At 50.1% G+C, this 25,007-nt stretch overlaps 1 protein-coding gene across 2 annotated transcripts in view; it reads right to left on the bottom strand.

Moving 5' to 3' along the window:
* Nucleotides 1-25,007, bottom strand: part of CACNA1B (calcium voltage-gated channel subunit alpha1 B) — a 184,987-nt gene that overhangs the window by 42,422 nt on the left and 117,558 nt on the right. For both annotated transcript variants that reach the window (XM_036855907.1, XM_036855905.1), the window contains 9 exons: nucleotides 13,267-13,393; nucleotides 10,405-10,534; nucleotides 10,110-10,169; nucleotides 8,777-8,883; nucleotides 4,342-4,438; nucleotides 2,986-3,146; nucleotides 1,499-1,636; nucleotides 547-748; nucleotides 176-340 (listed from right to left, as the gene is read on the bottom strand). In XM_036855907.1, coding sequence (XP_036711802.1) covers nucleotides 176-340; nucleotides 547-748; nucleotides 1,499-1,636; nucleotides 2,986-3,146; nucleotides 4,342-4,438; nucleotides 8,777-8,883; nucleotides 10,110-10,169; nucleotides 10,405-10,534; nucleotides 13,267-13,393 — 1,187 coding nt within the window. The remainder of the gene's footprint in view (nucleotides 1-175; nucleotides 341-546; nucleotides 749-1,498; nucleotides 1,637-2,985; nucleotides 3,147-4,341; nucleotides 4,439-8,776; nucleotides 8,884-10,109; nucleotides 10,170-10,404; nucleotides 10,535-13,266; nucleotides 13,394-25,007) is intronic.

Below are 25,007 nucleotides of genomic sequence, written 5' to 3'. Positions count from 1 at the left end.
GATCTCAGCCCGTGGACGACTGGGGGCCCAGGGTTGCGCAGGCACCCTGAGCTGACCAGCACTCGGGGCGACGCCCACTCCCGCGCGTACCCCAGGAGGAGGCCCACCCTCCGCCAGGCTGGAGTCGGGCTCCCGCCCCACGGGCGCCGGGACCCACCACGCGGGCCCCGCGCACCTTCATCATCAGCACCACAGTGTTCAGGGCTATCATAGCCATGATGAAGTACTCGAAGGGCGGCGAGACCACGAACGTCCACGTCTTGTACTGGAACGACTGCTTGTTCTGGGGCATGTACCGCGTCAGGGGTTTGGCGCTGATGGCGAAGTCGATGCAAGCCCTCTGCATAGGAAGGAAGCAGCAGGGGGAGCTTGGACCCTGCGGAGCCCCTGCACACCCCCCGCCCTCGTCCAGAAGGCCTCCTCCGGGCAGCCCTCCCTGCCCTGTGCTGGCCAGTGGTTCCCACGCAGAAGGGGCGCCCAGGGCCCCTGCCTACACTGCCCACTGGAGAGCCCGCGAGGAGATGGAGTGGGAGGGGAGGCGCCTACCTCGTTCTTCTCCAGGCTGCATTCAGACATGACCTTGTCCCCCTGCTCCTGGAAGGTGATGATGATCAAGGCCACAAAGATGTTGACGAAAAAGAAGGGGAAGACCACGAAGTAGACCACGTAGAAGATGGACAGCTCCATGCGGTACCCAGGGCTCGGGCCCTGCTCCTCATACGTGGCGTCCACCGAGTGTTTCAGCACCCTGGGCCAAGAACCAACGCCAGGCATCAGGGGAGCCCAGGAGGACACGGCCCCGGGAAAGACGAGGCCCATGTCACAGCTGAGGCTTCTGCGGCTGAGCCCGGAGACGGTGCCATGTGCGGCCAGGCCTGCTCCTCAGGATGGCGTGGCTGCCGGCGGGGCCTGTCCCACCAGTAGGGCTTATACTCAGGGCTACTGGGGGGACCTCCTAGAGGATGCCTCAGTGTGCCTGAGGTCCCATCCCCCGGAGGAGAGGTGGGAGAGGTCCAGCAGTCCTGCGCTGCCCGGCTCTCTCCCACCTCACGCCAGGTAACCTGCCCACACCCAGCTTCACCTGTTGCCAGAAAGCCTTGGGCTGAGCAGGTTATCCTGGCAGAGCATCGATCCTACCTTCTGAAGGGTGGTCTTCTCAGCCCCAAAGGAAGCCCCTGCCATCCAGTGTGGCACTGAACACATGCACCCCTTGGGCTCCCCTTAACTGCGGCCAGAGGCCAGCACAGGGAGACGCCAAAGGGCCCATCTTCCCCCCGGCCTCCAGCCACTAAACAAGGATTTTCAGGAGGTCACAATGCTGTGCTCTTGGCTTAATCCCCTCCTGCTCCCCAGGCTGCCCGCTCTTGAAGGGCAGGGCCATGGCTCACCCGGTAAGTACAAGAGCCTGGCGGGTATTTGCTTAGTGATGGACACAGAGCCTGAGCTCCCCACTCTGGCTGCCCCTCTGCTCTAGCCTGACCAGCCAGGGGGCACTCACATGGGCCACCCTTCTCCCGTGGACACCGTGAACAGCGTCAGCAGGGCCCAGAGCACGTTGTCGTAGTGGAAGTCGTATTTCTTCCACTGCCGCGGCTGAGCTTCCACCTCCTCCTTCTCATAATCCAAATACTGGCCCCTGGGGGTGGGAGCACAGAGGAAGTCAGAGGTTAAAGACAAAGGATCCAGATAAACCCCTGTGTCTGCGGTCAACTGAATTTTGAAAAGGGTCATCCATTCAGTGGAGAAGGAACAGTCTTTTCAACAGATGGTGCTGAAACCACTGGGTATCTATAGGTAAGAAAATGAATGTGGGCCCCACCTCACTCCATGTATACAAATTAGCTCAAAATGGATCAAAGACCTAAATGTAAGAGCTAACACTATAAGACTCTTAGAAGAAAACACAGGGGGCCTCAGAAAAGAACAGATAAATTGGACTTCATCAAAATTGAAAGCTTTTTTTGTGCTTCAAAGGACATCATCAACCCACAGAATGGGACAAAATATTGAAAATCATCTATCTGATAAGGGACTTGTATCAGGGCTATATTAAGAACAATTACAATCGGTTATAAAAAGGATGAACAACCTAATTGTAAAAAATGGGTAAAAGATCTGAATAGACATTTTTGCAAAGAAGACATACAAATGGTCAATATGCACATGAAAAGAGGCTCCACATCGTGAATCATCAGGGAAATGCAAATCAAACCACAATGAGATACCACTTTATACCCACTAGCATGTCTATAATTACATTTTTAAAAAGGAAAACAACAAGTATTGGCAAGGATGTGGAGAAATCGGAACTCCCAGACACTGCTGGTGGGAATACAAAATGGTTCAGCCACTTTGGAAAACAGTCTGGCAGCTCCTGAAACTGATAAAGAGAATCACCATGTGACCCAGCAATCTCACTTCTACGTTTATACTCGAGAGAAATGAAAACACCTATCCACAGAAAAAGTTGTACACATGTTCAAAGCAGCAGTAACCACAACAGCCAAAATGTGGAAACAACCAAAATGTCCACCAACAGATGAATGAAATGGATCAGTACAGTGAGGTGTAACTTCAGAAGGAATAACGTCTGACCATTAAAGGGGACGAAGCACTGCACGGGCCACAGCAGGAGGCACCGCCACAGCACTAGTGGTAGAAGCGGGGCACACAAGACCCCAGATCACATGATTCCGTTTACGGGCAGTGTCCAGGACGGCATCCACACGGCACCACCCTCCCCCTCGCTCCTCCCTGAGGGCGCCCCTCCTGTCTGCTCTGCTGGGGCCCAAGGCCTCAGAGGCACGGGGAAGTGGCTCCAACCCCGGGGCGGCCCTCTGACATTCGGGCCCAGCCTGGATCTCGTGGGCTGACAGCGCGCCCGGCAGTGGCCACGCTGAGCTCCCTGGGTGTGTGGGCAGGAAGGGCCTGTCCTGCCCAGGAGGTGTGGCGCTGGGGACAGCGGGGCCGCCCTGCCCAGTTTACCTGCAGTCCCGCTCCAGCTCCTTGGACTCGTCAGTGCAGTAGAAAAACTTCCCCTTGAAGAGCTGCACCGCAATGACCGCAAATATGAACATGAAGAGCATGTAGACAATCAGGATGTTGAGGACGTTCTTCAGGGAGTTCACCACACAGTCAAACACCGCCTGGGGGAGGGTGGAGCCATGAGGGGCGGGGCCCAGGCCCGTGGCCCCCGCAAGGGTCTGCACCGGGCCCGCTGCCGTGTGTGGGAGCTGCCTGCGCCGTCCTCCTCTAGAAGGGTGACCCTGGACTGGATGCGGCGGGCAGGAGGGGCTGGAGAAGGCAGCGCGGGCGGGGGGGCCAGATGCCGAGGGGGACCTGCCGCTGGGGCCGGGGTTAGGCCACTCTGCCGGGCATGAGCTGACGTGGAGGGGAGGGGCGGGGCCGGGCCCAGGACCATGCCTGGCCCTTGCCCATCGGTGGGAAGTGGGATGCGGGAGCGGTGACGCGGAGGCCAGCTCAGGACAGGGATGTGGGGCATGTCCACGAACCAGAGGTGACTCCCGTCTGTTACCACTGCCTGGGCCTCCTCTCAGGGGCTCTCACTGTTCTCCAGTGAACCTTTCCCTGCCGCCCTGGCCCTGGTTCCTGCTGGCTCTGCACAATGGCAGATCCACAACCATCTCCCGAGACCCCACCTGGCACACTCCAGACACAAGCAGCTGCCTTGGCAGCGCAGACCCTGCCCATCCACCCTTGGAGCCGTCATCACCCCCGGAGCCGCCCCTTCACACGCGGCTCTAAGCAAACTGCCTGCCGTAATCCCACATGGCTCAGTGTCTCCACGGCCCGCGTGTCCAAGCTGCCCCTAACACTACTGCACACGGTCTTGGAGGGTTGAGTGAGTTTAGTACAAGCTCAGCAACAATTAGATTGTAGCACAATTCTAAAGCCACACCCACGCTTCAGGGAACCCCTGCCCTCCCCGCATCTCCCTGTGAGCCCACCTCTCTCCGCAGCCCTTCCCCCTGCACTACAGCTGCTGATGAAACCCGCTGTCCCATCGGGCGCCCCTGGGTTGAGGAAGAGGAGCCTTACAGGACACTGCGGAGAATGAGCCCCCTTGGGGAGGGTCGCAGAGCTGAGAGCCCGCCCCACGCATGCGACACAGGGCCTCCCCTCAGCTCCGCTCATCCCCACCCCACGCAGCAAGCTGCAGGGGACCAGGCCAGTTACACATGTGCACCCCACAACACACACCTACATGTACACGCGTGCACATGCAGGCACACACACGCACAATCTACATGTGCACGTGTGCCCACACGCACACATGAGCACACACACCGCCCCCCCCAAGGCCCCACTCCAGACTCGCACCTTGAGCTTGGGCAGCCGCTTGATGGTCTTGAGCGGCCGCAGCACACGCAGGACCCTCAGGGACTTGATGGTGTTGATGTCTTTCCCTTTGGAGCCTCTAGAAGGGAGAAGCCACCCATGTAGACAGGCAGGGTGCACACCTGTGCCCAGAGGACCCGGGGACAGGGCAGCCTCGGCCCTGCAGGCACCACAAGCCAGTGCATCTACCCCTACGGGCTGCCTGCCAAGGCCTCCTCAGAGTGGACAAGGGCCGGGGCCAGGTCAGCAGCACCTGGTGTCCAAGGAGAGCTGAGCTTCTGGATGGGAAGAGCCCCTCCCCGCCGGGCCATGTCGTTCAGCACTCCCACCCACCCCGACACCAGCTTCCTCCAGACACCATGCTGAGACCCCCAGTGGGAATAAAGCGGGGAGGCCGCGCCAGGACTGCAGCCCCAGCCGGGGCTGGGCTTTGACTGAAAAGGTATTGCAGGTCAAATCTGCTGGCCATGTCCTTGGTTTGGTTTCCTGGCTTTGAAGGCTTTTGAGAGTTCAGTCTGAGACTCCTTAGGAAAATTTGTAACAAAGCAGCCTTAAAAAGAACTTAAATGATCAGTCACTCTTCTCGCTGCACTTATACAAATAATCAGGCCAAGTTTAATACAAACAAATTAGTTTTACTGTGATTATCTTTGGTAAAAAAGTGGGGGTATTGTAGAGAGAAAAAAATATGTTTGTCCCTTTAGAGATATTAGATTCTAATCCTAATAATTATCTCTAAGGTTTTGTTATATACCTGTAAACTAGGCTGGACCCTGAATTCTTCCAGTTTCCTCAAATATCTGGCTATGACTTACCAAACTAATGTTTCCAATTTTCTCCCACCTCTCTGATTTGAAATCAATCAGAACAACGATTGCCCTGAAATCTCCCTGGAAGGGACTGCACCAGGTCCTTCTCACTACCCAGACGGCAGTAAACCTCAGGGACTTGAACCTTGGATAAACATTTCGCAGCTGAAGAAGCCCCTGGCAGAGCCTCCTGCAGGCCAAGCCCCTGCCGGCTTCAGCAGGCCCATGCTGGACGGCTCCCAGGGCCCCGCGCGGTGAAGCTGGGCCGCCTCAGCCCTGCTGCCCTGCCCGGGGACTCTGCACGGCCAGGCTGGCTGAGGCGGGGACCAGCTCCCTCCTGCTGCCCCCGCTCACCTCACCTCACCTGCCACCCACATGTCACAGAGAAAATCCATTTCCGAGCCTCCCTCAGGGATGGGGCCACCTCCCCGCCTGCCTTTCCCCTCCCCCTCCCTCTGTGGGAACCCAGAGCCTCAGTCATCCTTCAAAACAAAACCAAAAACCCCCATCTCTTCGTGTACAAATGCTGGAGACCTCCGAATCGAATTGAGAGGAAGAAAAGTAGCTGACGTGGACGTAGACTGCTTCGGCCCAAGATGACAGATCATGACTTCACACTTCAATTGTGAAACTCTCCTTTTCCTGTCCATTACTCCCGCGCTGGCACGGAAAGATCACACCCTCATCTTTATCTCCCAGACCATTACTAATGGGGTTAGCTTTTCAGACTGCTGGATTCGTCACCAAAGATTCCGACCTATCCCGACTATCTAGATCAGACTTGTCTCCACTCACTAGGAGACCCCACCAGCAGCACCCATCTTTGCAAGGCATTTAGGAAGGCTCTTTATTTCAGGGGAGGAGATTCTACTCCCACATACACTAAAAACCTGACTGACCCCTGGCTTAAATGGGTAAACACAGCAAACGCTGTGAATAAATCCATCACTTGGTTTCAAGTAAATACGCACAAGGAGTTAGGTTAGGAGTAAATATGCACAAGATATGATCAGAAACCTCTCCTTAACTCTTGAAGACATTGCAGATTCCCCTGCAAATATCCTTAGACTCTCTGGCCAAAGTTGGTCCTAATAATAGGACAGCCCTTGGTTATCTTCAACTGAGCAAGGAGTTGTCTATGCTGTGGCCAACACTACCTACAGTACCTGGATTGACACTTCCGGGGAAGGTGAAAATCAGTTTCATAAGATCACTGAGCCAGCTACTTGGCTCAAATGTGTGACTTCTTCATGGGGTTTTTCTTTGATTGGTTTGGGTCTTGGGGACCATGGCTCCAAAGTACACTTCAAACATTAGGAATTATCCTGCTTATAATGCCCCTGATGTGTTTGTGTTTGTCGTATTCTCTCAAAAACTTTAAATACACGTTTGTAGCTGATAACCACTAAGTAAACGGTCTCCATTCTGACTGGAATGTCAGAAAAGAAGCAAAGAAAATGACCAACATAAGGATTATGAACCTGGAACTGTGATCCGTGAATGTCATAGGGATTAAGCAAACACATCATGATCTATGGATACCACATCAAAGATCAAAGCTGCAAAAACTACACAGCAGGAGCTAAGAGTGGTGCTAATGCCTGTGAATAAAAAATATTGCTGCCGTATCAGTAAACAAAGGACGTTGCAGCCATCCAGCCATCACATTCCAGCCGCCGGATGGTGAGCCCTGAGGGAGCTCAGGATGCAGGCAGGATGCCCCCCCATCCAGCTGTCAGCTACCCCCCTTCCCACGGGGCACCTCAGGAGACTCAGGGTGAGAAGCACAGGATACTGGCCCAGATAGCTGAGGTACATATCAAAGGAATGATTCAATGAGCCCAGACGCTTGCATGTCCCGTATAAAAAAAGCACTAAATCCCTTACCTTGAGATGCCTGGTTTTCTTTAGTTAACAGTAATCTCTTGACATTACGACTACCTGGGCTCTGTTGCGAAAACTCCTGTACATCCCGCCCCCCGCCCCCCCCCCCCCCGCCTCTTTGGGGCCGCCCTCAGAGTTGTCTGAGACGCTGCGTCCCGGGCTTAAGTCCTCAGTTTTGTCCGCCAAATAAAACGTAACTCTCAACTTCTAGGTTGTGAATGTTTTTTTAGTCGACACACCTAAAATTTTGATCACATCTCTCAGTTGGGCTGACGGTTTGATCAGAAGGGGAGAATTGTTAAAAAAAAAAAAAAAAAAAAAAGAGGAGGGGGAGAGGGAGGGAGAGGAGAAAGAGGAAAAGGAAGAAAAAGGAGAAGAAGGAAAAATAAAAACAACAGGTCCAGAGTGGAGCCACTCGCCCCCAGGACAGCGAACCAGGACTGAATTGCAGTTTCAGCCTTTCCCAGGAATGGAATTTCTGGACCTCCCTGGTCAGCACCAGTGAGGTAACCTTGCCTGAAACAATCCTTTCTTTTATTTTGTTAATAACCTTGCCTGGCTCCCTTTCGATAAAGGCCTTCAATTTTGTACAGCTTCCATCGCGTACAGCCTTTCTACTTACTAGACGGGATACTGCCTGTTTCATGAATCACTGAATAAACCCAATTAGACCTTCAGATTTACTCAGTTGAATTTTGTTTTATGACAATAGAGGGTCGGAGATGCTGGGCATTTCAGGGAGGCGTTGTGGAAAGGAAAGAGCAAAAAAGCCCTGTCTCCAGAGGAGACACGTGGGAAAGTGCCTCAGAGAGCCAACATCCTGGCAGCCACGGTCACGCAGCTCCCACCCAGAGCGGGCACTGCCCTCCGGGCCCAGGCGCCCAGCCTCCAGCACTCAGTCAGCATTCCCTGCTCACCAAAGGGGGGGCCACGCCCAGCTCCAGCCCCCAACCCGGCCCCCAGAGGTGAGGCGGGGACATGTGGCCCTGGGGACGTGGCTCCGGGCAGCATGCAGCCCAGAGGGTGGAGGGGAATGAGCGGAGGTGAGGCGTGGTGATGAAACGGCCCACGAGGGGTCGCGGCGCGCTGTGATGTGCGGACAGAGGGAAGGCATTACCCCATGAAGCTCCTACCGAGAGGCCAGCAACAGGAGACAAAGAGAAGAGAGTCAGTGAGGAGGCCTCCCCGTGGGCTCAGAGGTGACCCCGTCCCTCCGTATCCGTGTCCATCGAGGGTCTTACTTATCTCTGGATCTCCCCCCACCATCTGCCCCAGATCTCCCCCCTGCTGCACCCGAGCACCCAACGCCTGCCTCACGCCCGCCACCGCGTAGGGTCTGAGGGAGCCAATCCAGGCCCAGCCACAACAGGGCTGAGCGCCGCTCACCAGGGAGCCGCAGAAAATGGCAGAGACCTCCAGCTGCACCCGCCCACGCTGGCTGACCAAGCAGGGCAGCCGCGTCAGGGCACGAAAAGTTTCCTGAAGGACCCGAGAGGCAGACACCACAAGCAGAGGCCTGCCTATCCAATTTCAGAACCATGGGGTGTGTCAGGGACAAACGAGCCTTGAGGTCCTCCCAGCCCCACAGCCCAGCCCCAGGCACAGAGGGACCGACGACAGACCGCCATGGAGGCCACTGGGCCCCTTCCTCCTTCACCCCCCACACTCATCACGGCTCTGGGGACTGCAGTCCAGCAAGAGTCAGAGCAGACCTGGGTACTTACGAGAAGGCAAACGCCACCAGGGCCCCACTGACCACAATGAAGTCCAGAATATTCCAGAGGTCCCGGAAGTACGCACCAGGGTGCAGCAGCAGTCCCAAATCGATCATCTTTAGGGAACAACACACTTTAGTGAGCAGAATATTTCAGAAAAGAAAGGCAGAGCCAGAGCCCAGAGACGTGGTACGGGAAGGGTGCCTCTTCATGTCACGTCCCATCAGGGGAGGGGACACAGCCCTGATCATGCCTATCGTGAAAGGGGACACGGCTCAGGTCACATCCTGTCAGGGAAGGGGTCACAGCTCAGGTCACGCCCTGTCAGGGGAGGGGTCACAGCTCAGGTCACGCCCTGTCAGGGGAGGGGTCACGGCTCAGGTCACGCCCTGTCAGGGGAGCGGACACAGCTCAGGTAATGGCCTCTTAGAGCCTCAACGGGTGTTTGGATCTCCATGCCTTTGACCCCACGACCCTGCATGGTCATGACTGGCCGAGATCCTGCCCGGCCCCCAGCTCCTGTGGAGCCTGAGTGAGTCTCTCCTCCATCGCTGGGCTGCAGGCACACGCTGCCCGGAGCACGCCGCCTGCCAGACCCTCGGAGTGCCAGCCCCGTGCGGCGAGAGGAAGAGCTGCTGGATTCTGCACCTCCTGCAGCGGCACCTTAATGTCTCTGGGCCTCCGTGTCCTCGTTCATAAAATGAAATGGTAACACCTCCCCCAGGAATTTGGGAGAGAATTGAAGCGAGTGCTTGTGTACACAGAAGCCACCCTGAGTCAGCACGTGGGCACCCCCCACCCCCACCAGCTGCGCTGCCCGCGCACCTGTGTGGAAAGCACAGGCCACTTGGCAACACCTAGAGAAGGAACAAAGGTCACAACAACGCGGTCATTCTCCATCCAGGATCAAACACTAGTGAGTCCTCTACACCCACCTGCCGTGATCTTTGGCCCTTGAGGCCACCGCCCTCCCTGTCCCTGCTCTCCTTCCTCCAGCCGAGGTCCCGGCCTCCCCCTCTGCTGAGACCACCCTGCATGGGCTGGGCTCACACCGCACAGTAAGGGAAGCCTGTCCCCTCAGCGAGAAGGGTCTCCATGAGCAGGTAGTGGGGACCAGGGCCAGCGCTTGCGAGCTCTCCGAAGGCTGACGTGATGCTGTGGCGAATCCTTAACAAACGTGGCCTTGTGTCTCCACAAGACACAACCTCTACCTGACGGCTCATGTGCCCTCATGTCACCACACGTGTGTGCATGCCCCGGGCACACTTGCCACGTGCCTTCATCTCAGTCACGAGGGGGATGAGCAAAGCCCTGTGGTCACCAGGGCAACCACACATCTCACCTTTATCACCATCTCAAAGGTGAAGACGCCTGTGAAGATGTAGTCCATGTACTTCAGCACCTGGAACCAAAAGGAAAGGCTTTTCTCAAAGACGAGGCCAGAAGCTCGAGCGGGGGCAGGAGCCTGAACAGACCGCCCGTCGGCCTCGGGCCTGTGGGCAGGGTCTGGGGAGGGGAGAGGAGGCCAGCGTCCCTGTGGGAGCGCACCCCTGCAGCGGCAGCCCTCCCTCCCGTCCCGGGCACGTCGCCACTCTTCTGTGTCCCCAGAGCCTCCACAGCCCAGTGGCAGCACTCACGTTGTTCCTGGGCGAGTCTGTCTGCACGGGATCCTCAGCGGCCAGGGCAATGCTGCTCAGGGCGATGACCACGAGAATGACCATCTCGAAGTACCGCATGGTCACGATGTAATGGCAGAAGCGGCGGAGCCTGGAAGGCAAAGCACGGGTCACCGGAGGCCCACGGAGGGCTGGGCTGGCCCCTCCCCATAGAAAGGGCTGAGTTCTGGGAAGTGTCCCTGTGGTCGGGAGAGAGCGGCCAGGTGACTGGTGGGCACCAGATTCCTGGGAGGGGAGGTGGCGGAAAGGCTGCAGAAACCCTGGGCAGGGCCAGCCCGCCACGGCTTGCAGGCCAAGTTGGTCTGGCCCGTTCGCTACATAAAGTTCCACTGGGGCCCAGCCAGGCCTGCTCGTCTACCTGCTGTGGGGCTGCCGTGCCCTGGACGGGCTTCCGGCTCTGCTGTGGCGGGGGAAGAGGCCGAGCACCAACAGTCCCGTGGAGAGCAGGCGCCTCTCGAGCCCCAGTGCTGGGCGCGGTGCCCCCGTCGGAGCCGCCAGAGCTGCGTGTGTGCCCCTGCCCGCCTCCACTCACCACTATTCTGCTCTGTTCAGGCACATGCTGGGCTGGGACACAGTGGCGAACGAGACACCAGTAAACGTGAAGCAACAGGAGATGCTCAGGTGTTGACACACACTACGACTCAGCAGGAGACAGTGACCAGGAGGCCAGCAAAGGCCCCGCAGGGGGAGAGTGAAGCCGATCCTGGGGGACGAGCGCACGAGGCAGACGTCGCTCCTGCCACCTCGAGGGACGTGCTCACGGGGGCCCCCCTCCTGCCTCTGCTGGCCCAACCGCTGCCCCCCAGCCCGTCCAACCTGCTCCTCTCGCCAACGCAGAGTGTTCCCAAGGACACCCACGTCTCTCTGTCCCTGGAAGGGACTGGACTTTATGCCTGTCTCCTCCTCATCCCGACCACCGGTGTTCAGCTCCAGCCCGCACACTCCCCGGAGCTGCCCTTCCCAGGCCCCCGAGAGACCTGCTGGCACTTCTCCCTCCTAATTGAGACGCTTTTCCTTCCACTTCCACGACGCTCCATCTCGGGCCCTCTTCCATCCCAGCCCCCTTCCTTCTGATCAACAGCTGCCAGTCCATCTTGTGGCTGAGTTTCCACCCTCGCTCAGACCCCCTAGTCCCCCGGCCATGTGCCACCTGCCAGCTGCCCCGGGCTCCACAGGGTCTGTGCTCACCACCCCCCAGCCTGGCCGGGCCCACAGCCGTCAAGCAGAAACCCTGGCTGTCATCCTTCACATCTCCATCCCCTTCCACATCTAATTTGCCATCAAATCCTGCAGATTCTGCCTCCAAAATTTCTCCCCAAGCATTTCACTCCCAAACCTCTCCACTCTGACTATCCTCATCAAATCACCACCTGAAAACCACGGCCACCTACTAAACGGTCTCCCTGTCTCGTCTCCAGTCTTCCCACCAAAGGGCTCTGCTGAAGTGCAGTCTAACCAAATCACCACTCACCCCCAACTGTTTGCAACCTCTCAAGCTTCTCAGGGCTCTCGGTGTCACTTCTACTTCTCCACAGAACACACAACAGCGCTGTCTACCTCTGCGCTTTTCCGTCCAACTGTTGTTGGCTATTCTGAGCCTGATGTCTTTCACTTCTGGACCGCTCTAAGTTCTCTCCGCCCTCCAAGAATACTGGTTCCTCCCTCTTCATCTTAACTCTTTACCCTTCAGGTTTCACCTGAGATCTCTCACCTCCTCCAGGAAGGCTCCCCTGACTCTCCCCACCTGCTCCAAGACACCAGACCTCCCTGCTTTACCGTCCACGTTGTACTCATTTGACGGACACCACCCGGTCGGTGCTGGAGGCCGAGGCCTTATCCGTCTCTACCGCCATCTTACTCCAAGCCCCTAGCAGAGCAAGCTCCCCACAGACGTATGCTGAAAGGAGGAACGTGGGGAGGATGGACGACGGGGACTGGTGGAAAGACTGCTGGATGCCCAGGGCAGAAGGGCTGGCTGGACACGTGGGTAAAGGACAGAGCACGAGCTCCTCAGACCCTGCTGCGCTGCCCCCCTGAGTGGTGTGGTTCCGCCTTTGCTCTACCTGCGTCTCTGCCTGGTGGGCTCCCACGACCCCCGCCACGTCTCGGTTCCAATCCCACTTCATGTCAGCAGCCCCCACCGTCCACATCTCCAGTCCCCGCTTTGTGCTTCCTCTTAGCCCTTCCCTCCGTGAACCATCTCATGTCCCCTCCCTAACGTCCTGTCTGCTGTCTGCCTCTCCACTCGCCTGTAAGCTTAAGAACGGACGGGGCCCTTGTCCGTTCTGCTCATGACCGCGTATTCCCAGCACCTAGAACGCTGCCTGGTACATGAATATTGGTTGAGCTAATGAAGGCAGGTGGACTGATGAGTGGATGAGACTCATGGTGGCGTAAACAGAGGGGAGAAAACGTGGACAGACACATGGGTGACTGTGACGCACCACCTGATGGAAGGTGGGCGGAGGGCAGCACATATGCACGATGGATGTAAACTGGGTGTGTGTGCAGAGGTGAACTAAGGCTGCAGTGCGGGTTAAGAACAAGGCCCTGGGACCAACCGTCTGGGTTCAAATCCCAGCTCCGCCACCGAGATGGACAGGCTGTGTGTCTGGACACCGGCCTTCCCTGTGGCTTCGTGTCTTCATCTGCGAAGTGAGGTGACAGTAGTGTGTGCTTTGTGGGATGCTGTGGTGATCAATCAGGATATTAACACACGTAAAGGGGCAGGTCGCGTCTAGCACACGCTGGTGGCGTGTACACGTGGATCATGGGCCACGGACAAGAGGACGGCACAGGGCACAGGCTGGTGACAAGACTCACAGGTTGGTGGGGCTTAAGCAGAACATGGAGCTGTAAGGCACGATGGGCCGGGGGCCGCTCCTCATCACATCATCAGCTTCCACCTCCTTCTTCCCTTCTGCTTGGCCTTCCAGGTCCACGTTACCACCTGCAAGGACACGAGGCCACCAAGTCAGGGGTGTGGCTCATAAACCCACATCACGCAGGTCTCGCCCCGGGGCGACAGGCACTCTCCCAGCTCCAACCCCACAGGTCTTCGTGGACCCACCCGGGGAAGGGCGTGCGGCTAAGAACACAGCTTCGCATGAGACCCCTCCGATCACCGTCAGGCCGCCACTGAGGCGAACAGTGGCAGGGCCGTGCCGGCGCTGAGGATCTGGGCCGTCTGCCGCAGAGATCCCGAGACCCTTCCTCACCTCTCCCTTCACCAGGGTCGCTGGGGGAGCAGCGCCAAGCCTGGCGGGCGTCCCTGGCTGTGGACTTCTCTGCTTCCCTAGGGACCACAAATCTAGATGTTCTAAGAACACCAAAGCCGCCTTCAGCCCCAGAGACCAAGGCCAGTAGGTTCCCCCACCCCAGTTCAGGGCTCACCCCTCGAGAGAACGCATCCTGGGCTGCCTGGTGAGAGCCCCGCGGTCGCTGCAGGGGTCGGGGGCAGGGCCAACAGGGCAGCGAGGAGAGGGGCCGGCCTGGCCTGAAGCCGCTCTCCTGAACCTGCTGGTCAGGCCTGACCCGCGCACAGGGCCCGCGGAGGACACTGGCCCAGGGCGGACGCGGGCACTGCCGTCGCCCACACACCCGCTTGGCCCTTGTCCCTCGCTCTTCATCCCCCCCTTCCCTAAGGCCCATCCTCTGCGCTATCAGCACCCCCTCCTCCACTCGGCACCCACAAATCAAAGTCCCCAGGTTAACATGGCTGTGACCACTGTTTTTAAGTAGATTTTGCTGTTCTGCATAGTATGTTTCTCACAACAGTGTTTCATTTTTAACTATCCTAATGTACGTTTCCATTCTTGCAGGTAACAGTTCCTGAGACCCCAGGGACGCCAGGGAGGACAGTGCAGTGACTTGGAGCCAATGCCCACTGTCCACCTCACTTTTACTTCTTGGAAGAAGCATAAAGGCAGAAATGAGGGAGGTTCCCTCCAGCATGTGTGAAGACGAAGGCTCTAAGCTTCTCCCCTGGCTGCTGGCCACCCTGAAGTCCTGCAGGGAACAGCCGGGCCAGAGAAAACAGCCTTGACCTGACTGTGAAACCAGCAGCTACGATGCTTCCTAGACTGTCAGCTGCCACCACCTGGCACCATTCAATTCCCGGCTGAAGGCATAAACTATAGCATCTTCTAAGAAAGCAACTGGGCAAACTTATTTAAAGTAAAAAATTCTGTCTATTGATTTAATTTGTACAAAATTATCTCCTAAGGAAATCAAGCATGCACACAAACATCTGTATTCACAAAGGTGTTTTTTATATAAGTTCTTTTACAATAACAAAATCTATGAAAAGTATAACCATAGGAGATCGACTAAGTGTGCAATACTTACAGGAAGCGTCATACTATGAATACTAAAAATGCACACAGGGCTTCCCTGGTGGCGCAGTGGTTGAGAATCTGCCTGCCAATGCAGGGGACACGGGTTCGAGCCCTGGTCTGGGAGGATCCCACATGCCGCGGAGCAACTAGGCCCGTGTGCCACAACTACTGAGCCTGCGCGTCTGGAGCCTGTGCTCCGCAACAAGAGAGGCCGCGATAGTGAGAGGCCCGCGCACCGCGATGAGGAGTGGCCCTCGCTCGCCGCAACTAGAGGAAGCCCTTGCACAGAAACGAAGACCCAACACAGCCAAATAAATAAATAAAAATAAATAAATAAATAATAATTTTTTAAAAATGCATACAAATAGTTTAAATGACTTATCATAAGCTTTAAAGAAGAAGCTTATGATAAGGTAAGTTAAAAAAAAAAAAAAAAAAAGACAGGCTACACACTTGTATATCCCAGATGGGCTCAACTATGAAAAATAACATATACAGGGAGAGAAATAACACCAAAATAACAGTAACTGTGGTGATCTCCGAAAGGCTTTCTGATAATAATCTTAATTCTCTTCACTATACTTTTAACACTAAAATTTTTTTTTCTGTGATGAGCATGTGTAACTTTTAAATTAAGAAACATTTATTATTTTAAAACCACAGCTTTTCAGACTCTTCCACAATAACAATTAAGCAAACCCAAGGACAAGTAAACTGGGAAAAAGGAACCAATATACACTGAATGAAGAATTTTTCTGCTCAAAAGAAGTGGAACAAAGATGCCAGAGCCTGGATGGAAATATTTCTCCTGAAATAGATTTACTACTACAACAACAGCAGAAATCATCAATTAAGTCAAAACAGACCAGGAATAGAGGGAGAGGATCAAAATGAGAACTACAACAGACTAAGAAAATATCCTGTTGGAAGCTGTTTAAAAATAAAAATAAAAAAAGACTAGACAGTAACAAAAATTAATTCATTGAAACAGAAGACAATCAAGCCAGATGGCCAGATATGGGGGAGGGGGGTGGATAAAGAAAGGAACAGAACTTCACTGAAAACAACATGTGCCGGCCTGGTCCAGGTGCTTTATTCTCACAGCGGCACTTACTGGCACGTATTATTACCTCCAGTTTGCAGATTAAGAAACTGAGGCTGAACGGAGGAATTACACTGTGGGGACATTACCGACCAAAGCTGGGGCGAGGCACCACATTGAACTGCTCCCTCCAGGGGACTGAAGGGAGAGCAGGCGGGCGGTGCGCGGGGCTTCCAGGAAAGCACAGCTGAGTCCTCGGACAAGAACGGCCCTCATCTGGCCCACAGAATCCCCACCGGCCAAGGCAGTCATTTCCAACTTGAAGAGAACTTAAGCCTAATGTCCCAAGGCATCCACCATGTACAAAGAATTTCTCTCCTATAGCTAGGTACCATCCTTGGGAGAACTGAAAAACCAACCAAACAATTCTTTTTCTGTAGGGCTTGATTATCAAACAAAGCCCACTTCAGAAAGGGTGGATTACGGTCAGTCATATATGAACCCAAAACAAAAAACATCAGCAAACATACAAGGACCAGAAAACAAACATCACCCCCATACAAGGTGGGTGAAAGACAGCAGAAACAAGTAATATATATATATAACCCCCAATGGACTTCAGATATAAGTACCTTTAGATGAGGACTATAAAAGAACTAAACATAAATATGTAAAGAAATAAAAAAAAAATGAGTCTTTAAAAAATGAACAAGCAATAGAAGTCTATAAAATTGACCCAGCATTTCCGTGGCCTATGACAGAGAGGCTTAAAAAGGACTCACCCTCCTACTAAAAACAACTATAAAAGCTGAAAAAAATACATAACTGTTTAAAGGCACAGGGAACCAGCTGACACGGACAGAACCTGAGAAGCTACAATCCTTGGGAGAAAGGAGGCACGAGGCGACCCCTGTGCACATGGGGCCATTTTCCCATTTTTAGAAGCAGAAAGCAACACGCCTACTGGGAGGAGGAGTAAAAGACTGGAGCTTGAGGATGACACAGTGTCTGGGAATGAGGGGCAAAATCCCAGAGAGGAGAGAAGGGCATAGAAGTGAGTCCCTCTGTCGGTCCCGATTAATTCCCCTCCAGTCACTGCTGCACAAGAGCAAGGCAAGGCTGGTCTCTGCCAGAAGCAAAGGGCCTCGAGGAGGATGCGGGGCTGAAGACTTGATACTGGGTGCAAATGCAAACAGAGGGTTAACTTCGCTACCATTTTGCACTCGGATTGTTCTTGTTTTTGTTAGTGTTCTGGTTAAAGAGTTGCATATCTTGAATAATTTGCTCTTAACCATACTTTTTCTACAAGGCCTATTATTTTCAATGCATCGCATTTTCAGAAATGCATACATAATGTTATAGCAGGAAGGTCTGTACTTCAGGAAGATAGAAAATGATATTAAAGGAAGGGCTGCAATGTAAGAAATTGGTAAATCTATCAGTAAATAAACACAGTCTCTATAAAGTTGTTAGGAAGGAAGAAGCTTTTCCTCTACATTCCTACGTTCTTCTGACTGGTCTAAGAATTAAACTGACGTGAGATTAACAGGAGAAAATCAAATTTAACTTCGTACATACCGGAACCACACATACGTGAGAGGTTCAGACAGAAGGGTAAAATGAGGTATATACACCACCTCAAGCTAAGGAATGGGATAGGAGCCTGGGGCTTCCAAGGACAGGAGCGTCATTCATAGGACGATGTAAAAAAGGGCAGGTTTTTGGTAATTAGATGCTTGTCCTGCCAAACAGACAGGGGCCACTTCGATAACACTTATCTCTGGTAATAACTCTTTCCTGGGAAAAATCCCCAATTTAAATTTTTCTAGGTAGTTAAGGGAGGGGCAGTTGCTTCTCTTGAACCCTCAGGGACTCGACTGCCCTTAGCTCAAAATAATCCTCACGCAAAAGTGACACATTCTGGGGAGGGTTCATCCTGAACGCCTACAAAGTCAGAACAATAGTGATATCTATTTTGTGGGGGAGAAAAGGACTAAAATGCTGGATGCTAACAAGGAAGTTGGGGGAAATGTGATCGCAGCTGCTGTTCTAAGGTCTTAGAACTTAATAAAATAACTATAGATTTTGTTATGCATGCATGATAGAATTATAAGGATAACCACTTTAAAAAAAAACAAAAATAATTCATAGTTTATAAACTAATATAGAGGGAAAAATGTGACACGAAAGCAAATAAACAACCAATTATTCAATACTAAAAAGGAAGGAAAGGAGGAAAAAAATAGGAAAAATGGAACAAATGTCACAAGCCCAAGTAAACTAATAATCACAATACATACAAGCAGACGGAACCTGGTTACTGACTGACACAGATCACCCAGATGGAATTTTTTAAAATACCGTTATACATATAACTGTTAGTTTCCAAGAGACAAGCCTAAAATCGAGGCCACATCAAGGCTGGAAGTCAAAAGATGGGAAAAGATACACTTGGCAAATGTTCATTAAAAAAACAAAATAAAACAAAACTCAGGTATATATTCACATCAGAAAATTACAATATAAGAAAAAATCATTATTAGAGTTAAAGCGGGTCAGCAGAAGATGACAAAAAGTTCAGCTCCACTAAGACACAGCAATTTTAAATATACATAAAGTGGCTTAAAACATAGAAAGCAAACACATATATTTTAACATAAGCTTTTTTTTGAAAAAAAGAATAAATAAAAGAAAAAGCCTAACAAAAGAGAATCAGAAACACATAGTTACTATTTTAGAAACATACACAATAGTACTTGGTCATCTGTTAGAATGTTTCCTATACTGAACTGCATGTTTCAAACTATTCAAAACAACTGCATTAAATATAGAAACTTAAAAAAAAACATACACACACACACACACACACACACACACACAAAGCAAGAGCTGACAGATCTACAGAAAGAGATTTCAATGCACCTCTCTTAATTATCGATGGGTCAGTGTGGCAAAATATTAGTGAATATATAGAATATTCAGCAACACAACTAACAAACTTGATTTAGCAGACAAATGTAAGAAGCCGAGTGTTCCCCAAATTAGAGAAAACATAGTCCTCTTAAGCATACATAAAACATTTACAAAAGTTGACCATATGCTAAGCCATAAAGCAGTCGTAAATCTCTCATCTCAAAGAAGACCCTCATGCCGGTCATGTCCTCTAATCACAGTACAATTAAGTTGCAATTTAAGGCAATGATCAGAAACCAAAAGATTAATTAAGATTTAAATTTTACAATTGGAAATTGAAAAACAGACGTTAAATAGTTCATGGGTCAAAAATTATATATCATAGGCAGTATAAATGTGTCTACATAGAAAACAGCAGAAAAATTATTTAGAGTAAGAGAGTCTGTTTGGCAACTCTGGCTGGACACAAAACTGAAGGACAAAAATTGCTTGCATTTCTACATGGTAGGGGCAAAAAATTTTTAAATACAATTTTTTTAAACAATACTATTTAAAAAACAGAATAAGTAAAAAGACAAAAGAAGGAATTTGGGGCAGTGAAACTACTCTGTATGATACTATAATGACACAGGTCATTATACATTTGTCCAAACCCTTAAAAGGTACAACAGCAAGAGTGAGCCCTACTGTAAACCTTGGACTTTGGGCGACAACGGCGGTTCATGGAGGCTCACTGACCGTAACAAATGTACCACTGGGTGGGGGAGGCTGACGGTGCAGGGGCAGGGAGTGTACAGCAAGTCTCTGTGCTTTCCATTTAATTTTACTTTGAAACTAAAACTGCTCTAAAAAAAAAAAGACAAAAATACAAATTTTTCAGGGTAACAGAAAAGAGATACAAATATAAAATCTAAGGAGTTAGGTAAAAATCCTATAATCTTACATTTGAATTACAAATGCCAAAAGAATACATGGTATATTCTTCTTTTTTAAAAAGAAAAAAAAAAGTCCTAAAAAGCCTGAAAGCAGTAAAAATCTAGTAGCAATGACCATATTGCTAAATAATACCATTTCTCACCAAAGGAACCACAGCCTCTCAGATCAGGTTCTACAGAAACAGACCATGAGATGAGGGTCCATGTGCAAGTGGCTGACTAAGGACGGACTCCCAGAAGGAACTGGAAGGGAGCAAGAAGGCAGACCAGGGCAGAGAAGGGGGCCAAAAGAGGGGGCAGCTTCAGATAAAGTCCTGCGACAGCGTCAGCTGCTCCTTCGGGGGACCCTGGGGTCTGACCCAAGCCTCAGAGTTGTCAGACCTGAAGCCAGAGGGCTGGGCTTTCACCTCCCGCACTCCTGTGCCTGGTGAGGGCCACCTGGGGGCGTCAACCCTCAGGGACTTCCACCTTCCATCCCCCACGTGTTGGGAAGCACCTCTAGTGGTCAAGGGCAGTCCTCCAAAGAGGAGCTGAAGGTGAGGCCACTGGAGGCAAAAGGACCCTGAAGGAAGGGAAGGGAGATCTGGAAAAACAGCAGGTGTCCAGGACACAGGTCTCCTTGGAGAAATGGCCGATTCCAGGTCTGGGCAGGAAAGGTACACAATGATCCTGGAACGTTTTGTCACAGATGAAAGCAGAAAGCTGTCAAAGACAACAGGCTGTGAGAAGGTAAAAAAGCCAACTTTAAGGGGCTCCCACTATCCAGAGACAGGACAATTTGAGCATCAGAACTAACAGTGAGTCCAAAGGACTGAAACACACCAAACATGTTAAAATCCAAAGATTCATAACAATAATTTTGTTAAAGCTCTCGATGACTGTATTTGGAGTTCCTAGTGTACCAACTCGCTATTTTGAAAACTCATATGTAAAGGGACGGAATTAAGCGTGTATCTTGCTGATACAAATACAAACTGTATTTCAGGGTAACCAAAGAGTTGATGAGGGAAGTTCTTCCTTATAGAAAATGTCAGAATAATTAATGCAGAGAGCATGATAGAATTATAAATTCACAACTGTGCAATGCCAAATAAAATCACAGATCTGGGTGACCATCATCAGTGCCTACTAGATCATTAGGGGAAAGGTTGGTGGAGAACTTTACAGTGGATGGATAGGGCTCTACCCACCGATCAATCTTAACACTGCCCAGAGGAAAACACTAGATGGTATGTGGCTCCGGATGGAACGTGAGATGAAGCACACAGCCAGCCGCCTAGGAAGCTTCCCCAAAGAGTTTTAACCTGATCACAGTCAAGATCTGCGGTTCACAAACAAGGGTGATTTTGCCTCCTAGGGATACCTGGCAACGTCTGGAGACATTTTTTTTTTTTTTGGTTGTCACAACTACAGGGTACTACTGGCATCTAGAGGGGAAAGGTCAGGGATGCCGCTAAACATCTTAAAACGCACAAGACAGCCACCACCAACAAAATTTCAATAGCGCCAAGGTTCAGACGGCCTGTTTTAGGATCTAAATATCAGTTAACAGGAGATACTGAGGACAGAGAAATGTGTTAAATGACACCATGATGCAATCAACCCAATCCAGACCAGTTTACAGTTTCTTCAACAAATAAATGGCATGCAGAAAATAGTCACAGAGTAAAACAGATGTAAACAGATTAAGCTAAGTCAAATGAGCAAACCTTGTTTGGATCCTGATTCAAACAGATCAATAGTAAAAAGTTATTTTTGAGATAATTGGTAAAATTTGAACTTGGGATAGGTATTAGATAATACTAAGAAATTATTATCAACTTTGCTAGGTGTAATAATGCTATTGTGGTTGTTAAATCCTTAATTGTTAGAGATGCTTACAGACACAGTTATACCTAAAGTGATTAAAAGGAAAAAAAAAGTGAAACATGATTGGCAAAATGTGGATAATTGCTTTGAGGGTGAATGGCAGCAAATAGGGGTTCATTATACTTGTGTCTCTACTTACAGTGTTTCGATTTTCCATAATAAAAAGGTTTTTATGTAAGCAGCCATAGAGAGAAGAGAGAGCCACACAATGGAAGCATTTGGACTAATGATTAGCTTCTCTACAGAAACAGCAGGAGGCAGAAGACAGTGGAATAGTCTCAAAACACAGAGAGGAAATAACGAACCAACTAGAATTCCATACAAATTGAAACTACTGTCACAAACAATGGCAAAAAGATTTTTCAGGCAAATTGAGAGAATTTACCACCATCAAACCTCACTAAAATAAATTAGAAAAGATGTTCTTCATGCAGAAGGAAAAAAAAGCCAAATGGATGATCTGAAATACAAGGGGTGATAAAATACAAGAAAAAAAAAAATGAAATCAACAGGAAAAAAATTTTTAAACCAATAAAGAAACCTTTGCCATTTGGAAATTCAAAATTGTACTTATGAATAACTAATTGATCAAATAATAAATCATAATGAAACCTGGAAAAAGATTTAGAACTAAAAAATATGACATTTCATAACTTGTAACATAAAACTAAAATAATTCTTAGAGTCAACGTTAAAGCCTTAAACACCCTAGCAAAGTAGAAAGGCTTGTGTCAGAGCTGAGTATTCAACTAATAAATGGGGAAAGAGATTACAATAAGAAAGCAGAAGAAAAGAAACAATAAATAAGAACATAAGGACTTCCCTGGTGGCACAGTGGTTAAGAATCTGCCTGCCAATGCAGGGGACACGGGTTTGATCCCTGGTCTGGGAAGATCCCATATGCCACAGAGCAACTAAGCCCATGCACCACAACTACTGAGCCTGCACTCTAGAGCCCTTGAGCCACAACTACTGTGCCTGCGTGCCACAACTACTGAAGCCCACTCGCCCTAGAGCCCACGCGCCAAAACTACTGAACCCACGTGCTGCAACTACTGAGCCAGCGTGCTGCAACTACTGAAGCCCGCGCACCCAGAGCCCATGCTCCGCAGCAAGAGAAGCCACCGCAATGGGAAGCCCACACACCACAACAAAGAGTAGCCCCCACTTGCTGCAACTAGAGAAAGCCCGTCTGCAGCATTGAAGACCCAACGCAGCCAAAAAATAAAAGAACTAATGAAACAGAAAAAGATATGATAGAGAAGCTCAAGAAGGCCAAAGTTGAGACTTCAGTAGCCTATTAAAATGGACAGAACTTTAGGGGGAAAAAAAGGGTTTATCAAGGGAAGGAAGAAGGGAGGGAGGGAGGGAGGGAAGGATGGAAAGAAGAAGAGAAGGAAGGAAGGAAATTAAAAATGTAATGTGGCCATAACTACAAATCCAGCAGAAACTAAAAAGATAAGAGGCTGGCTCCCATAGACAACAGCAGTCACCCACACTCAGATTTCTCCCTACGTGCTCCATAACCCATGTGGTTGATAAGGAGAGGTGATAAAATCATCCACAGTCCATGCCTACAGCATATGGGAAATAAGAAAACTACAAACTTGAAATTTACATGTAAGTGGGAAAACAAACCCCAGACCTGCAGAATCAGACAGGGATTGTATGGAGAAGGGAGAGTGAGGAGGGTCCTAGTAATGCTGGAACACAGACAACATCAACTCATTCATCCACAGGAGAGAAGCCCCCCACCCCTCGCCACCCCCCGTCAAGCAGGGAAATACTGAGAACAGGTTTGAGACCTGCCAGGTCAGGGTGTTGCTTCTGGGGACTTGGAAGGAGGTGCTTGGAAAGTACAAGGCACTGGAGATGGCAACCTGGAGAAGATGGTGAGAGACACGACTTCAGTGGCTCAGTGATGTAGGGAAAGAAGAAACAAGTGTCTGAGGTCCAGGGTCCTCCAGAGATAGGATTTTATCACAGCATTAGAACTAGACAAACACTCCCCACTAGGCACCACTGAAAAAGAAACTGGGTTTCACTGTACTAAATAAGAAGGTGTTCTTGAACTAGAAATCAAGTAAGCTGCCGAAACCCCTCCCCTACTCTTCACAAAATCACATGTAATTTTTGGTCCAGGAGACTGTAACATACTTCCTCATTATCAGAAAAATGAACCCAACAACCATACAAAGCTTCTACATAAGAACATAGAAAGTAAGGATGAAAACCTTTCAGGTAATAAAAATACTCAGCAAAAAAACAACTGCAAAGCAGAGGAAAACTGTTACACAACTTTCCAACATGAATTAAATACAATTAAACAAACAGTTGTTGATAAGGAAAAAACACCACAAATCAGATTCAAAAGCTCAGAATAAAAATGTATGGACAACTAGGTGATATGAGATGAGAGCTGACCAAACAGAAGAGAAATTGAAAAAAAAGACAAAAATATCTGATAAATAAAGTTAAAGAGAAAAAATTGTCTTGGAAATCACAAGGAGACAACAGATAAGTCCAAGGGAAAATAGATATGACTGAAATTATAGCAAGGGAAAAAGAATTTAGGAGTGAAATGAAGAATGAGTTTTCAGAAGGGTAAGAGAGAAATCCATACAGAAGATAGGCAAAGGAGATTTAACATCTGTATAACTGGAATGTCTGAAAAACAAAAATAAAACAATGTAATAGAACTAACATTTAAAACTGTAATCCCACAAATTTTTCCTGAAATGAAATAACACCTATCAATTGATTTTTGACAAAAGTACCAAAGTATTCCATGGAAAAAAGACAGCGTTTTCAACAAACAGTAATGGAACAAATGGACATCAATGGTGGTGGGGGAGTGGATAATGAGAACCTCAACCCTTACCTCATGCCATATATAAAAATTAACTCAAGACTTCAGCTTCTGAAAAGATGGAATAGAGGTACTTTCTTCCATTCATCCTTCTAAGCACAACTAAAAACCCTCGACATCATATGTAAGGCCAACCTAAGAAGATTCTGAAAGGTGGAGAAAAGAAGGCAGATTTGCTGGTATCTTGGAAACTGAGGAACAACACAACAACAGGTTTTTTTTCTGGGTTTTTTTTTTTTTATGCCTCATATACCCTTGGTGCTGGAGAAGCCAGCAACCCAGAACGCCAACAGGAAAAATTTTTAAAGGCCAGCTCTCCCTAGTGACAGGACCAGGAAAGGTAGAGCCTAACCAGGTGGGAAATTTATAGCCAATAACCACTCTACTAACACCACAGGAAAAAACCGCAGCCCTACTTCCACTCATATGAGCAGAGGCCAAGTGGGGAGCCTAGACCTCCACCCTCACCAGTCTGTAATGAGGTATCCAAAGCCCCTACTGAAGTGGTATCAGAGAGAGCCAAGTGAGTGCAGGAACTTTCATACCCACCCTGTGGTAATAATAAGACTCCCAATGCATGCAGTATCAGAAAAGATTAC

This window comes from Balaenoptera musculus, chromosome 6 (assembly GCF_009873245.2).
Source record: "Balaenoptera musculus isolate JJ_BM4_2016_0621 chromosome 6, mBalMus1.pri.v3, whole genome shotgun sequence".
Lineage (NCBI taxonomy): Eukaryota > Metazoa > Chordata > Mammalia > Artiodactyla > Balaenopteridae > Balaenoptera > Balaenoptera musculus.
Note: the sequence above shows the minus strand (reverse complement) of the source record. Positions and strands in the feature narration are given on the sequence as shown.